General features: G+C 42.0%; 1 protein-coding gene across 1 annotated transcript in view; it reads right to left on the bottom strand.

Annotated features, from left to right (window-relative positions):
* The window catches only part of AGBL1 (AGBL carboxypeptidase 1), a 274909-nt gene that overhangs the window by 160838 nt on the left and 97450 nt on the right, over positions 1-16621 (bottom strand). Inside the window, exon 16 of the mRNA XM_072870404.1 lies at positions 14956-15136. Coding sequence (XP_072726505.1) covers positions 14956-15136 — 181 coding nt within the window. The remainder of the gene's footprint in view (positions 1-14955; positions 15137-16621) is intronic.

The following is a 16621-nucleotide window of genomic DNA, read 5'->3' as shown; positions in this document are numbered from 1 at the left end:
ACCTCTTTCTTTGCTTACTACCTCCTGAATTAGTAAGCCAGAATACCTGCCACAACCCCATGCAACGCTACAGGCTTGGGGAAGAGTGGCTGGAAAGCTGCCCAGCAGAGAAGGACCTGGGGGTGTTGTTTGACAGCCGCCTGAATATGAGCCAGCAGTGTGCCCAGGTGGCCAAGAAAGCCAATGGCATCCTGGCTTGTATCAAAAATAGCATAGCCAGCAGGACTAGGGCAGTGATCGTGCCCCTGTACTCGGCACTGGTGAGGCCACACCTCAAATACTGTGTTCAGTTTTGGGCCCCTCACTACAAGAGAGACATTGAGGGGCTGGAGCGTGTCCAGAGAAGGGCAACGAAGCTGGTGAAGGGTCTGGAGAACAAGTGTGATGAGGAGCAGCTGAGGGAACTGGGGTTGTTTAGCCTGGAGAAAAGGAGGCTGAGGGGAGACCTTATTGCTCTCTACAACTGCCTGAAAGGAGGTTGTAGAGAGGTGGGGGTCAGTCTCTTCTCCCAAGTGACAAATGATAGGACAAGAAGAAATGGCCTCAAGTTGCACCAGGGGAGGTTTAGACTGGATATTAGGAAATTTTACTTCGCTGAAAGGGTTGTCCAGCATTGGAACAGGCTGCCCAGGGAAGTGGTGGAGTCGCCATCCCTGGAGGTATTTAAAAGATGTTTGGATGAGGTGCTTAGGGACATGGTTGAGTGGTGGTGTTGGTAGTGTTAGGTTTATGGTTGGACTTGATGATCTTAAAGGTATCTTCCAACCTACACGATTCTGTGATTCTGCGATTTAAGAAATATGGTTTGCCACTTCATTAGGTCATTGTCATGCAGTCTTTGTACATTTCCATTTCATAAAAATATAATTTTCTTTCAAAAGAATCATAGGCAAATTACAGCTTGAAAATTAATCAATAAACCTTTATTATGCTAACCCTTAATAGGATTATTAATATGAAGGAACTTAAAATCCATTTCTTCCTCAGCAAAAGTTTACTGACAAAACTTCACACCTCTGTGGCATTCACATTGCTACTGTCCTTTCCAGATATCTACTCTTTCTTAAAGGAGAATCACAGAAGGTATTTTAAACACAATCTTTACAAGTGTTATTTCCATAAGCTGAGTCATAAGCCAGCTGACTCAAAGGTTCCTAATTTTGCTGCAAATTTCAGTGTACTCAAGGTTTTTGAGCAGCTGTTTAGCATCAGCCCAAATAGTCTCCCAGTCCCAAGACAGATTGGACCTCTTCATTCTCTCTGTTAAGTATTTGCAGTAGATGCTCTATGTAGAGATGTTAAAGATGTGACAGAATAAGAGCCTGGTGAGCATCCAGGAAGCCTATGGGCCAAGTCACTAAGAAGCCCTTCAAATGCCTTCATACCCGTATAAGCAGTTCTCTCCCTGAAGCTGCCAGGTTGGAGCTCTGAATCAACAATATTGCTTCTGCTTTCCTTTGTATTTCAGAGTTTAGCATAAAGACAGACTTGTTTACGTGTATGAAGGGAAAGTAAGAAGCAAAAGAACAATAATTCAGCTAGGGGCAAGCCTTGGTCATTATTTGGACCACTAGGCAACGGGATTGAATTACGGCTTGCCATGACAATACCCTAAATAACTGTTAGCTGGAAATATTAGCTTACATTACAGAAACAATTACAAGAGTTAACCGTTTGGAAAAGGAAAACATGCTGCTGAAGAACTGCCGTTCAGCCACCGAAGTTCACATTCCTCAGATTAGAACAGAAATTTCAAGGGGAAAAAAATAAAAATCAATTCAAGTTTATGTCCAAGTAAAGCAACATGTTTTCAGGATAGCACGCAACAAAACATATGCATATTTGTGTTGCTGATTTGCACAAATCCATTCCTGTGGGATGAACTTTATAATCAAAAATGAGAGCACAAATGGCCACTTAAATGCCTAAACCCCAACTTGAGTAATTGCACATGCAAATGCATATGTATTTTTCAAGCACAACTGCATCCTTTCAATCCCGACAATCTGGATCAAAATGGCGTCTGTTACCATGACTGTATATGCATTTACACACATAGAATACTGTATCATTTAGACCACAGAGTTTTTGGCAAACCTCAAAGCAAACTCCTTATTTAGGCTTCCATTGGGTTTAAGCAAGAATTAGCAATGACAGAATCATATATGCACCACAGCTAGTTTGTGGAGAATTAGTGCTTGCTAGGTATATGCTCTTTAGGGACCAACCACCCCATCCGAGACTTTGCAAGTAAAATTATGGTTTCAGAGATGCCATGCGTGTTTCTCAAAAATTAATAAAATGCTTAGGGAAAAACACAAAACAGAAGGGGTTTGATTGCACCTAAGTGATTTCAAGTCACTCTGTAGTTTGCAACATCTGCTGCAAGACCTAGTTGCCACAACTTCTGCCCAATGGCTTAAAACCAGCAACTCCCAGCATTCAGAGGCAATGGATTCAGAGGTTACAAAAGAGCTACTTTGCACCAGTCCAAAGGTGGTACAGTAAGCAATGCCTGAAAGTAAAGTAGGTAGTTTGTTATGGCACTTTGAGACCCTTTGGGACAAAAGATATAACAAATTTCTGTCATCAGTACACACAATCAGAACCGATACATAGCAGCTAAAAAAGGGAGAGGTATGAACACTGGCAAAGCCAAGTTCATTATAAATAACAGCCCTGAGCTGGGCTTTTGTTTTGGTAAGAAACTGTGTAATGGAAAGATATACTTGATTTGGATTATTTCTGCTGTTTACAGCAACAGAGGCTTTTTCTTAATATTCTCCTTTTTAGTTACATTCCCAGCTGTATTAGTGTTGTAAGTCTGAAAGCTCAAAGCCATTGATATGGACACTATTTGATTTTTTTAACAGACTGCCTGCTGGATAGGATTACATACTGTTCAAATCTGTCTCCAGATAGATAGAGAAGTTGCACAGTTCAAGGGTGCCCTCACCTGCATGTCAGGGAAAGAAACAGAAATTACTGTGACTTAAAACATTTAGCTCTTCTCCACTTGAAAACTAGCATGTGCACAAGACCAGTCAACATATTCCCCAAACATGAAGTTATTCCAAAGAAAACTCTCTTTGTGTAACATGCATGTTCTGGAGGGGGGAAAACAACTATTCTCCCACTGCCTTCACTCTTGGGATTTCCACATTCAACCTTTACGTGTGCTTATAGTGAGACACTAGACAGGTAAATCAGCAGAAGGTTTGGCTATTCCATGCAGATGGTTCAACCCACAAAGTGTTAGCTGCCTTGCCAGAGATCTCAGCCTAACCCCAAAAATGTTATTCTTGTCACCTAAAAATATCCAAGTAAAACAGAACTTAGTCTTAATCTCCCATATCTCCTTCTACTTCACTTTCAGACCTTGTGTTACTGCTCTGCTATCACAAGTATAATCCAGACCTGCTTTGCCTAACGTTATGTCTATCTAAGATAGAATTCACTGCTAGCTCAAATACGGTACTAGAGATTTCTACAATATAGACCGAGATCTATTAGAGACTTGGACGAGAGACCACCAATTTTTTTTTCACGCCACTGGAGCAAGGACTTAAAATCATGACAGTGCTCTGTAGAAGTGACTGATTAGTGCAATAAACTACAGTGCTACATAAGCCTCTTCCCCTGCTTCTTCTCATTTCTAAATGGTATTAAAATAGTTTATGAGTGTTCAGCTGCTCTGCACTTTACATCCTCTTATGTGCCATAACTGTTCTAGGGAAGACACAAAAATCATCACTTCTTTAATCTTTGCCTTTTGTTTTTATGTTAATGACCTTTTGTCAGCTAACAGACAATTAATACAGGAAACATTCCTCAGGAAGTGAGTTTTCATTAGTGTTATCACTGTTACTGCTGGTAGAAGACACCACGGACCAGAGGTAGAACTAGGAACCAAATTTCTGCTTTAGGCAGTGCTCAGTGGGAGCAAGAGTCCCCTGGGAGAACTGATACTTCCTTCTCCTTCAAAAGCTGAGCTTATGAACATTTTGGGAGAAAAATGGGGGAACATAGGGGACAGAGAAAGAAACTCTACTACTAGAGATGCTGTCATTGGATGTACATGGAAAGAATCCTTGCACTCACACCTTGTTACTGCCTGGTAACTTTACAGGAGGAGGAAGAGAGCTTTAAGAAAAGGGTCAGAGGCAAAAAAAACCAAGACCAACTAAAACCAGCATCACATGAAGATACTGATGTGATTATGGATTGTTATGTGTACATATTTAGAAATAAATCCTTTTTCCTATTTGCATTCTACAATATACATACAGTAGAATATAGCAGCTCTTCTCCAACTAGTATAATAATTATGCCTTAAGTCCTTGTCATTTGCAGACAAATGAAAGCAATCCAAAAGGTGAATTAGGATCTAGACTATATTGTTCACTACCACTTCTCTATGTTCTGCTTCCGCAGACATGGAAGAGTCCTATGGGATATAATGGTACATATAACCATTTTATATAAGGACGCACCCACTTGTGAAATTCAAAAAGCCAATTCTAAACGGCCATGGAAAAGTTGCTCAGCTCTACACAATTCTGTACGTAGCATAATTTCTATAGAATTTTACAGCATAAATCATCACTATTCCCATGCAGTAAAATATCATAACAGTTACCCGAGAGTCCCTATCAGGGTTACGGAAAACTGAGCTAGGGTGCATTCAAATACTAACTTCAGAGTTTTGCAGTAAGCATAGACCCAAGGTGCACCATTACTGGAGCTCTCTTCACTGCCAATCTCACCCTCTGCTCCCCTCATCTCAAACCTGGGCTATATGACTTCAAAAGCTCTTCAGTTTTTCTACCCCTTCAAGACTCAGAGCTGCTTTGCAGCATTAAAACTGTCCTGCACTTTTTTTTTCCTGACTCCCAGCAGTGCTGCCTGTGAGGTTTCAGAAGAGGTTTTGATTTCTCATTCCAACATTGACTCAATTTTCTGGTTTTCATTTTCATGATGCTTCTGTGGGACATTCAGCTGGATTTATAAATTAGGGTGGCAATTTGCTGAAATCACTGGAGCAAAATTTGCCCATGTAATTACCCCAATTGCATGTGCAATCATATGAATGATGTGCATAGGTGAACAATTCAACTTCAGCTGGTCCTCTGTAGGTGCATTTCTGCATAAGCAATTTTGAAAACATAAGCTTTCAAATGAAGCTTATTTTTGTGGATAAGCCTCTTCATCCATTTCTACAAACACCATTTTCAATTGCCAGTCCACTTCTCCAACCCAAGGCCATTATATATCTCCTCTCCTATCACAGTACTTTGCCAGCTTTTATTGTTACATTTGAATAACAGATTCTAAAGAGAGGGGAGGGAAAAGTGAGAGAGAAATACAGAAATAAATAAAAATGTTAAAGAACAGCATTAGACAAAACACAGAGCTAATCCAACACATAATTTTTTAAAGCAAAATCACAGAAAAGCAGCTTTATACTTGCATAACTAAGCTTCAGATTTTTTTATTCATAGGCTTTCGAAAAGAATTTCTGTCCATATTTCACAAAAAATGATGTGTTTTAATACTTAAAAGGGACTGAATGGTCATATAAAACCTGAAATGTCACTTAGAACTCCAGGGATGTCCAGTTTTCAGAGCAAAAGAAATACTGCCTGATTCATTACACAGTGTAATATATGAAGGTGTATTACAAGAGACAATAACCTTCATTCCCAGGCAATTTCAGCTTTCCAGGTAGTGTGGATATTGCAGTAAAGTCCTGGACATTCTTCACTGCATCTATAAAAGTGAAGTTTTTACAATTTCATTTTGTGGACTTCTCTTTTTCCTGTCCTATGAATAACAACTCCAGCTCTGAATCTGTAGCTTCCCATAGGCATTAACTTGGATAAGCAGACTTGATCTTGAGATGGGTGACCAAAACAGCCCCTTTACTCCTGATGTTAGCTCATCTCCAAAATATTCAACTTTGATATCAGTATTTGATGCCTACCACAATCAGGTAGGAAGTAAAATCCAAGTTCAGCAGTAATTATAATATTTCTCAGTGTAGGTTTACCTATGTGGTCAGCTGGGTCAGGGTTTGCAGATACCTCCTGCAAATTCCAAGAAGGTAAAAAGAGATTCCTGATTTTTAATACAATTCTCCAATTCCTGCATTGATGATACTGAGGTATCCTCCACAAAGCTTCATCAGGTGGTTGTAGAAGTCATTGCAGCAGGATGCTTTCCCTATTCCAGGGTGTAATACTGAAGGAGAGCTGTAACTACAAAGCTCACACCTCCATGAAGTGCCTCATGTGGCCAGGGCTGAGAAGATGGATCAGGCTGCATGAGATCCAACAGCCCAGCATCCTTTTCGTTCTCACCAATCCTAATGCATAGGCTGTGCCACTAGTGCATCAGTTCCTAACAAGGGAGCAGCTGCTCCTTGCCTGTCTCTATAAAGAGCCTAGCACAGGCACAAATGTTATGGGAATAATATACCACAAAAGGGACTCAAATAAGCATAATAACAAACAAAAGAGATAATGATACACAATCAAGCTAACAAGAATAACAACATAATTCAATCATCTCATTAACTTTACTAAAAGCTAGCTTTGTACACCAGTCTCCTGGCTCCTGGAAATGTCTTCAAAGGAGTGCACACATCTGATTATGAACTCCCATCGTCAGTCAGGAAAATAGACATGAATGCAGAACAAAATTATTCCTTTCTGAGCCTGTGGAACATCATGTTCCTATCTAATATTCATGCTAACTTGAAAATACAAGTCAGTACCTATCTAAAATGAAATAATTTCCAAGGCTAGAAGCTTAAGTGTTTAGTAGTCCAAGACAGTAATATCACTGAGCCCACAATTAAGTGATTTTTGTAGTGAAATTCCCAGGTGACCTTGGCATCGCCAGCATCAGTTGGGTATGAAAGAGCCAAGGGAGATGCACTCGACTCATGGGGTACCTCTACTGTTTCAGAGCTTTACAAAGACTGCACGTGCTTTTGCAGTTGGCAGCTAGAAGACTAATGAAACAAGGGAAAACGCATCAAATCCTTCCAGTTCTTAATATGGCTATTAACTAATTAGTTTTCATGACCATTTAGAAGACAGACAGGACTGTAATCTCCATTCTACTGGCAAGCAACAATATGGTACTTTCATAAGAAACCTGCAAGCAGGAGAACGAGGTCCCAGACTTTAGAGTTTAACAAACCCCAGGCCCTATCCATACCAGACTTTCTACTGCTGGGTCTTTTTTGTTCTCTACCAAGGCGCACAGAGTGGTGCAGTTCTCTGGGCAATTTGTCAAAAACTAGCAGTTGTGTTGGTCTGTTATTAGGCTGGACATTGGGACAAGCAGTTGTAATGCAATAGATTGAGTCTACTCTCTGGCCCAAACTCCTGGAAGCACATGGGATATGCTGAAAGATAAAAGGAATGACAGCAAAGCACCCAAAATTTCAGCTATTCAGCTTCTGGAAAACAAAAGCACCAAGCAATAAAGCCAGCTACTGACATGAGGCTGGTGCCGAGTCCCATAGACAATGATATCACACAGGCTCCTGTTTTAGAGACCCAGCCACACAATAAATTAGGTGAGGGTGTTAGAACAACAGCTGGCTGCTAATTAGTCACAGCCCCCCTCAGCAGGGTATCAACAAAGTGGCAGAGAACATCTCGAGTAAATTAAATTTTAAAAAATCCTACTGCAATCACTCCCCCGACAGACCCTTCCTTCATCTCCCCTCTTGGTTTTTTATTTATTGTAATTACTTTAGTAATAAGATTTGTTTCCTTGTTATTATATATATTACTATGCAGGGCAACAACAACAACAACAAAAAATAATAGCTGGGAAGAGTTATGTAGCTTATTTATCTCCTTGGCTGTTATTGGGCCACTGGGTGGAGAGAGCAATGAGGAGGTGGGGGCCTGGGAAAAGCAGTAAATAGAAGAGAAAGCATATTCCTCAGGAGCAGAGACGTATGGAGGCATATTTACGAAGGAAGAAACACTGACAATGAGTGAATAGAGCTAATAACTCAGGGGGCCCAGCAGCTCCGGCTGATAAAGGAAGGAATAAACAAAACTGCATTGGAAGCACCATGAGAAGGGAGAGTCCTGGGGTGCAGCTGACTGCAGACGGGTGTTTATCCCAGAAGGAGAGCCGAGGGTGGACTATCACATCCGCACAGCGCAAAGGGCCTTGGGTTGGAACTGGGGCACCTCCCACAGCACAGAGAGGCACTCAGAGAAGCACATGGTATGGGGCCAGACCCCACTTCTGACTCCACCAAGGAACAGCTTGCGGAGATAAGAGGTGGGGAATACTGCAGCTCATATTTTATCTCATCCTGTGCACATGCTAGCCACATTTGTTACCCCCTAAGCTCCCAAATCCATCACTCCCCTCTTAGTGGAGGCCAACAGAAGCAACATCTGAGGCACCAAAGCAGCAAATAGCTGAGAAAACTTCTGCTCCACTTGGGGAAAGTTAGCCCACCCTTCACATGCACTTCCCAGAGCCACATACCAAGCCAGTACAGATGCTCTCAGAACTAGCATTTTTGTCCCCTCTGACATATTGTGGAAAGCATTAGCACACACAAATATGCCACCTTACAACCTGCAACTCTGAGCGCAGCCGTTATAAATGAGTAAGGGTTGAATCTTTTACAAAATGCTCTTTTATCCAAGTATACCTTGGCTTCCACATGTATCTACCCAACTACTTTTAGTGCAGTGGTGGCAATTTAGATGCAGGGCTTCTGAAGACAACATGGGGGACAGATTCATACAGCGTCTGCCAAAGAACAGCAGCATGCTAATCCTGTAGTACCTCTGTCTCTCCCCTAAAGACAAGCTCTCCCACTGCATTAATTAATGAGAGTTCAAAACCAGTCCTTTCCCAGCCTTCCTACATCTCTGCACTATCCTTAGAGAAACACATACATCATAGATTAGGTAGTCTGGAGAAAGCCTTTGGAGTGTGTTTGCAGAGTCCATGGCACCAATTTAGTTATGCAAGGATAGATTCTGAGAATTAAACTCCTCTTCAATCCTCTGACCACAGAGAAGCCATAAAGAGAAGGAGGGGGAGGAAAGGAGGGATTGTCTGCAGTTGTACAGCTTTGTGTGACATCACCTCAAGATTTAATCCTTGAGGATGAAGTTCTGGATCATAAACTGACTCCTTAAACCGACCATTATCTTTTTTCCTGTCTGTGATCAGTTCTGCCTTTTATTGTCTGGAGAACACAGTGTCTCAACACAGGAGAGTAAGCATTAATATAGGAGAAAAAAACCACCATATATACAAATAGTATATTTTGGGCATAGAGACAAATGTGCTTCTACTCCTCCTCTTAAGAGTGTCCTTCAAAACACGAAGGATCAGGTTCCAAAGAATAAGTGGGAGCACACTCATTTTTCCCTTTGTCACTTTTGAGAGTGTGCAGAGGAAACCTGTTCTAGAAGGGATTTTAGTGGATTTTTCTACCTCTCCATTTCAGTAATTTCCAAAGAGGTAAAGCTTTTCTCTGCTGGATTTGAGGAGGTAATGAACAAAGCCCCATACGCAAAACAGGAAGGAAGAAACAGCCTAAAGTGGTAGCAAAGTCAATTGAGAGACAGCAACCCAGCACGTCACCTGCCTTACCTTTGAGCAGCAGCAAAGCTTACTCAGCCTGTGTTGTGGGAGGGCAGGTGCAGGAGGGAACAGGGTGCTTTAAAACCAGATAAAGAATAGTCCCTGCCTATAATCCAAAATGCAAATCAGGATTTCCTCTTCCTAGCTGCTACTATGGTTACCCTATGGCTTTGGAAAAAATCATGCCACTTCCAAAAAATTCATCTTCCTTTACAAACAAAAAGACTCACCAGCTCCCATCTCCACTGATTGGTTCAATTAATTTATAAAATGCATCAAGTTCTTTTCATTGAAAAGCTTCTTTGATTCAGTAGGAGGGAGGGGAGAGTGAGAAAAGGGCAGACGGAAGAGAAGAAAGAGGAAACGTGAAAAGGAGTAAAGGAAGAGGAAGAAGATGGCAACGCAGGAGTGAGACATGAACTCAGAACTGTGATACTGGCCAGTTAGGGATTTGTGAGTGGGAAGAGAATTTCTGAATATACAATACACATAGAAACTCCATGAGCAGTCTGCACGTGAAGTATTTTTTAAAACAAAATCACTTCCCCAGGAGCTTCCACTTCTTGCTTGATCAATGATCTTGCAAGGCCGATCATTTTTAATTTAATACTTCTGGGAACTGGGGGGAAAAAACGTTCATCAAACAGGCACAGTTGGCAAGCATTGAGTGTTAGCATTTGGCATCATTTATTACTGCTGTTTATGGTGTTATAAATTAGGTTATACTGATATAATTAATAATCCTAAATTTAGGTGTAACAAATAGCAATATTTGTCTAGAACTGCAGTGTCTGGAGAAGTCCAGCCAAAACCACAAAATGTTGACTACCATGTTGTGACTGTGCGCACACCCGTGGGAGCGCCAGGCGTGTGTGTAGGTGGCACGCAGGTCTGAGCAGATGCTGGGGAACAGCTGCCTGAGCAGGCTGCTGACAGGAGAACGCACAGCAGATGCACACAAAAGACAGCATAAGAGCACATCACAAGGTAGCATGCAACTGCACGGGCACACGCGAGCGCACACGCAACTTGATGCTCAAATGTGTGATAATGAGTTTATGTGGAACAGTGTGGACAGCAAACACTGCTCTGTTTCTTTATAAAACCCTCTTTTTGTGCCGCCATAATTAAGCTTTTTACAAATTCTGTTGCTGAACCCTGTTGTCAGGATTTTACACAACTGCGACTACAAAAATAGATGTAGTTTCAGGCTACAAAGATTTCACTTGAACAGATGAACTCTTTTTTAGAGCAATTGAAAAAGTTTCACCAAAGGCTACTCCACACCATTCCTAGGAAATCTAGAGTTTTCCCCGAGAACAATATTTTCCACCTTCTACAAGTTAAAAACAAGCTTAATAGAAAACAGTAGTAGATCTAGACTGAAGAGAAAATGCTCCCAATATGCATAGTTCAGTCTTCATTTCAAATTGCTCAAAGGTTATAGTATGTCATTGTCTCATTCTCCAAGGAAGCAAACTCAGCAAAAAGGAGGGGGCAATGACTAAGGTCACATAGTCCATCAGTAGCAGAGCCTGGAATAAAGCACAGGTGTCTCACTCACCCACTGCATTTTATATCACTTTGCTAATGAAAGTGGTACTCTTCTTCATGGATTCCCCAACACTTAATAGGGATTAATTCCTTTTAAAGCTTTCCTATTTTACAATGATTTAGTTTAAAAAGGGGATAGAGGTATAAGTGAAGGTGGTGAGCCATAAGACCAAACAACACTTACTACTTTGGATTCTCACAGAACAACTTATGCAAAATGAAGTCAGCCTGCAAGGACACTTTCTGTTAAGTAGTTTAATACGGCTGTCATTTCAGACTGACTTACACTACTGGTCTTGGAGATTAAGACTATTTTTTCCTTGTAATTTATATCAAAAGAAACAACATTAAAACATACAAATAACCATATCAGGTCAGACCACAGGTCTATATGAGGCAGTATCCCATCACCAGCAGTGGTCAAAAGCCAGCATCTGGCAGAAAGTGTAAGATGAACTTTATGAAAAGCTGAGTCTATTATTTAATTTAAAATATATAGCCATTATCAGATCAGCTGAATATTATTTGACAAACCCTACACCTGACTGCTCTTCAGCATGGAGCAAAACACTCAGCCACACACAGCAATACAGTTGCTCACCAGTTCTTTCTAGATTGAACAAATTCAAATTAGGTGCAACATTTGGTAGTGATTTATATTTTTCTGTGATGACAACCCCACTCATACATGCACACTTGCATCACCACTACCTTCATTTAGCATCAGTGACAGGGCTGCAAGTCTCTCCATTGCTAACAGACAGGAACGGATTCTCAGAGCACTGACTGAAGTGAAAGGGAGGGTGGAGAGCTGCTTCCCAGCTCAGCCACATGAAGCCAGAGCATAATCACATTACTGCAGTCCTATCTCTGTTAGAGGAACATTCTCCACATGTGACTTTCAGATCACATTACCCAAAGCAAATACCAAGGCCCTGATCGTCTTGTTGTGGCACAAGGCTCCCAAAGCGCGATTGTGCGGTACCCTGCCGGGACGAGCGCTCTTCCGCCGAGCTGCGCCTGCGGCAGGCAGCCAGCTGGGGAAAGGGCACAGCTGGGCTGCTGGAACAAATCCTTTGTAACCATGCATTGGCATTTGTCTCTGCGACAGGTAGGGAAGCATTACGCACACCCCAGCACACAGGGCTGGTGAGGAGGGAGAGTAAGGAGATTCAAAGAACTGCCAACAAAAAAAAGAATCCAACTCTTTCTTAAATAAAGACAGATATTGAGATACCGAGACGAAAGCAACAGAAGCACTGAAACAGAAGAAATCCTATTTCACAGTAAGAGATAAGATCACTGGTTACCACATTCCCAGCGTCCAGCGCAGAGCCAAGATACTTGTTGGCCTGGATAGTGGATTTGATGCATTCGGTATGTCCAGTTCTCATGGGGGGAAGGTGTGAGAGCACAACAACTTCTATAAAACTAGAAAAGAACAACAGGTTGGGATGTTGGCAAACGGAACACCAGGCACTCTAGCAGTCTGTTCGGGGATACCTGGTGGGACTTCCACAAACAGGATTGTGAATCCCAGAGAAAACAAGTCGCTTCATGAAATGGGTTGTGAAATGGGTTTGAGAGATGTAAAAAATATTTAGCAACTATCTTTTTACAAGTACTATGGTCAATGATGGGCTATAAACCAGCTTCTTCAGAAACGTTTCCCTCTAACACTAACTTGAAAGATAACAGAGTTGACTAGAGCATTTAAACCTGGACAAGGTGGAACATTAAGTATCCAAATAAATCTGCATGTGCACGCATAGACGTTAAGGGCCTGAAAGATATTTGCCTTCTCTGATGTGCATGGTTATCTCCAGCAGACCACCAGTAAACCTGAGGCCCAGAACAGAAGCATTTATTTCAGTGCAGGAAGACTCATCTACTAAAAAAGCACATGAGAAGAAACAAGAAGAACATCTGGGGCCACGGGAGGCTTCACAGGATAAAAGTATTTAAATTAAAGCATAAAGGAATGGTTCTCTCCCTTCCCCAGGCCTCAGGATCAGTAACAGAGCCATGGCCAAGTCTGTGTTCCCCTGCTCCTATCCCACATGCAAGGCTTACCAAACTTTTTCAGTCATCACCAGATTTAACTACAGTTTAAGCTCATCTGCACCAGGGAAGGCAAAACACCTTCCCGTGCGACAGGAGCTCAGGCAGTACGCTTCTTCCAGGTGTCACCGAGAGCCACGTCCTCCCTCCTGAGGGCCCCTTCTCTGCTACACTCACTCCTGACAGCTGGGGAAAAAAGGTCATACGTTCCCTCCAGTCCTCCATCTGCTGGAAACTTTAACTAAGTGCAGTGAAAGGAAAAAAAGAAAGGGGGGAAAAAAGCCACAACCTTTCTTTTTTGCTTCTGCTGTCTGGAAGGATCAAGGAAGCATTTGGTGCCAGCAGAGGCTTCGAATACTCTGGGGCAGCATCCAGCTACTCTGAACAGCCCTCCCAGACTACTGATATGCTCACGTCCTGGGGAGTGTAGCAGCACAAAAGCTATGATTGTTCATAGTCACAGACTAGAGACTATCAGAAAAGCCCAAGCTGCTCTCTGCTGAACCCCTCACCCCAAACTGAAATAGATTCATTTAGAACCAAACAAACTCAACTCAGTTGTTGCTCAGGATTGGTTTTCTGTTTCTGCAGCACTTAATCTACGCAGCCTGACACAAAACCAGATGGGAGAACGTAGCTTAAAAAAAGTTGTTCCTCTACACTTTGCTATGTGTTTCGGTGCTTGTCTAAGCCCATCCTTCAGCTTTGAGATTGGTCACGTGGTCCACTGCAACAAGCCAGGGGACACAGTTGTTACCAAAACCTGCAAGCACTTATGGCCAGGTCAAAACACACAACTCGCCAGCTACCAGTGGGATGTGATCATAATGTCCTGCCTCTGCATCAGAGGCAGGACTGACAGTTATTAACTTACAGCCACTCCGCAAACACCCGATGAAGCGAACAAACTCCACTGCCCGCACAGACACTGGAGATTTTTTCCAGCAAAGTGCAAGCCTACCTTATCTTAGTGCACTCTTCAAGCCTTCAAAGGAAATTCCTCTTTCACTGGCTGCACAGCAATATTTATTTCATGTTAACATATTTGGAGCAGAGTTGTACTTTTTCCAATCACGTACAGGGAGAGGGAAGACAAGTTAGTGTGGGTAGGCAGGGATGGTGTAAAGGCAAAGAATGCGAAAAGGAATCGGTATTTTCCAAGCTCAGATTCAGTATCTCTTAGGAAACATGTGGGAGGGAAGATTGAAAAGGAGGTGAGAGAAGGAGGGAGCTTCACTACATAGAAATATTTCCATGAAAATGTGAAAATTTAATAGATCCTTACTCATCTTCCCCCCCCACCAGGCTATACAAAGCATTAATTAAAGCCAGTTATTCCCAAGCATATCTGTCTTGCAGGTGAAGTCTGCTGATTTAGCAGAAGAGATAGATCTCCATTTAGCAAAAAAGATCCAGTTTCTCTGGCACCACTAATACTCCATCATCTAGGCAGCTGAGAAGTCTTATGGCCACACACAGTAGAGAATCACGTACATCTGACAAATGCAAGACAGCACACTGGGCTATATCTCAGATGCACATTTTCCATACAGGATCGATAACAGGATGAATAAAACACAAGGCAAAAGGAATTCTCCTGACCCAAAACACTGAAGACAAGACCTGCTAGGTGCACAGGGGTAAAAGCCTGCAGTCAAACCCAGCAAAACCCCAATATAAGTACGTGTCACAACTCACTTGCCATTGATGACTCCATCAGGATTAAGCATGGGGACAATCTTGAAAATGAAACATTTCCGCAGAAGATCAGCAATGGGATCACTGCTCACAAGGAACTCCAGGGTCCCCTTCATTACCCAACTGGCATTGCTTTCACCAGGGTGAACACGGGCCATTAGAAACACATAAGGACGACTGTCTGTAAAATAAAGCAAAAAAGAGAACCTAGACAGGACTTCTTTGTGAATGATATCTTTGCAAGTGGGTTTTATTCCTTTTTAATTGAGATAACAACCCAAGACGTATTTGAGGGAAAATACATCCCTAAGTAGTCCAGACATTTCCTGAAGGTGCTGTTTGCCAGCTGATTCCAGGTTTGGTCCTCAGAACCAGCACGTGCTAGTTTCATCCCTATCCCTTTTCTTGTTCTATAATACCTTACAGATATTTACGTGTACCATTAGAGGGCATTTTGCATGTGCAGATTATTGCATCTCAAAATGGCACCAGCATACTTTCTGGCAATTCTTGAAAGTTTGACCTTATCAAACTTCAGTAAGGTTTAAAAGGCAGCTAGAAATTTTTTAATTTTCTAAGGCTCTGCTCCACTTTCAGCATTTCACCATTAACAATTGAGGACTTTCCAAATCTCTAAGCAGATCTGTCCACCCATAAGGGCTCCAAGGACATGCAAGCTGTCTGATCTCTGTCAGTAACCTGTGTTGTAGCATTTGAATCGTAAGTAATCAAGTTAAACTGATATAATTAAAAAAAAATACATTAATATGTTAACCCAGATAAGCTGCAGAGGTGGCGCACTCAAAACTAACCATCATTTCATATCCATCCAACAAAAGGTAGAAATAACAATGTGCATAGCTAAGACAGGCTGTTACTTTTGGTGGAAAGACAGTTTTCAGTTTCATGTAACATAGGCGCACACTCAGATTTGCAAAGCTGATTTTCAGAAGTTGCAACTAGAAGAGTTCAGCTGTTTCTAGCAATACGCTTGGTATGGGAGACATAAGCTGTGGGAATCTGGGGGAGGGAAGAGGGTTCGGGGGTTGCTTTGTAAAAAAAAAAATATCAAAATCTTACTAAACACTTCATTGATAAGCTCTACTGAACCTGTTTCAAAGTAACAACTTGACAGAGAAAGTTTCCTTGTTATCGGATATGTTATTTGCTGTTCCTGTGAAAAAGCACCCACATTTGGTCTAGTTACAAGTCTCCAAAAACTCTCAGTATACATATGCTTAGAAAAGACCAAGTTTGACAGCAGATTCTTTGAAGATCCCATCTGTGCTGAGCATTCTCCATGGATGGGCCAAGGAAACAGGAGAAGGCAGAGGGAGACACCTGCCAGGCACAGAAAATAAAGGGAAAGGACAAAGCAATTATCTGTCTTAAAATGATCCTTTTGTGAGCATTCACAATCTCAGGCTGTTGTCACAAGTCAGCCTGACAGATTTACTTTAGTGGAAACCATTATCTGTCAGGATACCGCAACGATGCCAGGATAGGTTTGTCCCACTCTATCAGGCAAAGTCAGAGCTCAGGCTCTGTTCCCTTGTGTGAATTGAGGGACCCCAACTGACAGGCTTGGGGGTGGTGACAGGACAGAAAACAAAACAAAAACCATCAGCTGAGTGCCCCTGTAAACAAATGCTGAATTAGCAAGTTA

Source organism: Ciconia boyciana, chromosome 8 (assembly GCF_034638445.1).
Source record: "Ciconia boyciana chromosome 8, ASM3463844v1, whole genome shotgun sequence".
NCBI classification, from domain to species: Eukaryota; Metazoa; Chordata; class Aves; order Ciconiiformes; family Ciconiidae; genus Ciconia; species Ciconia boyciana.
Note: the sequence above shows the minus strand (reverse complement) of the source record. Positions and strands in the feature narration are given on the sequence as shown.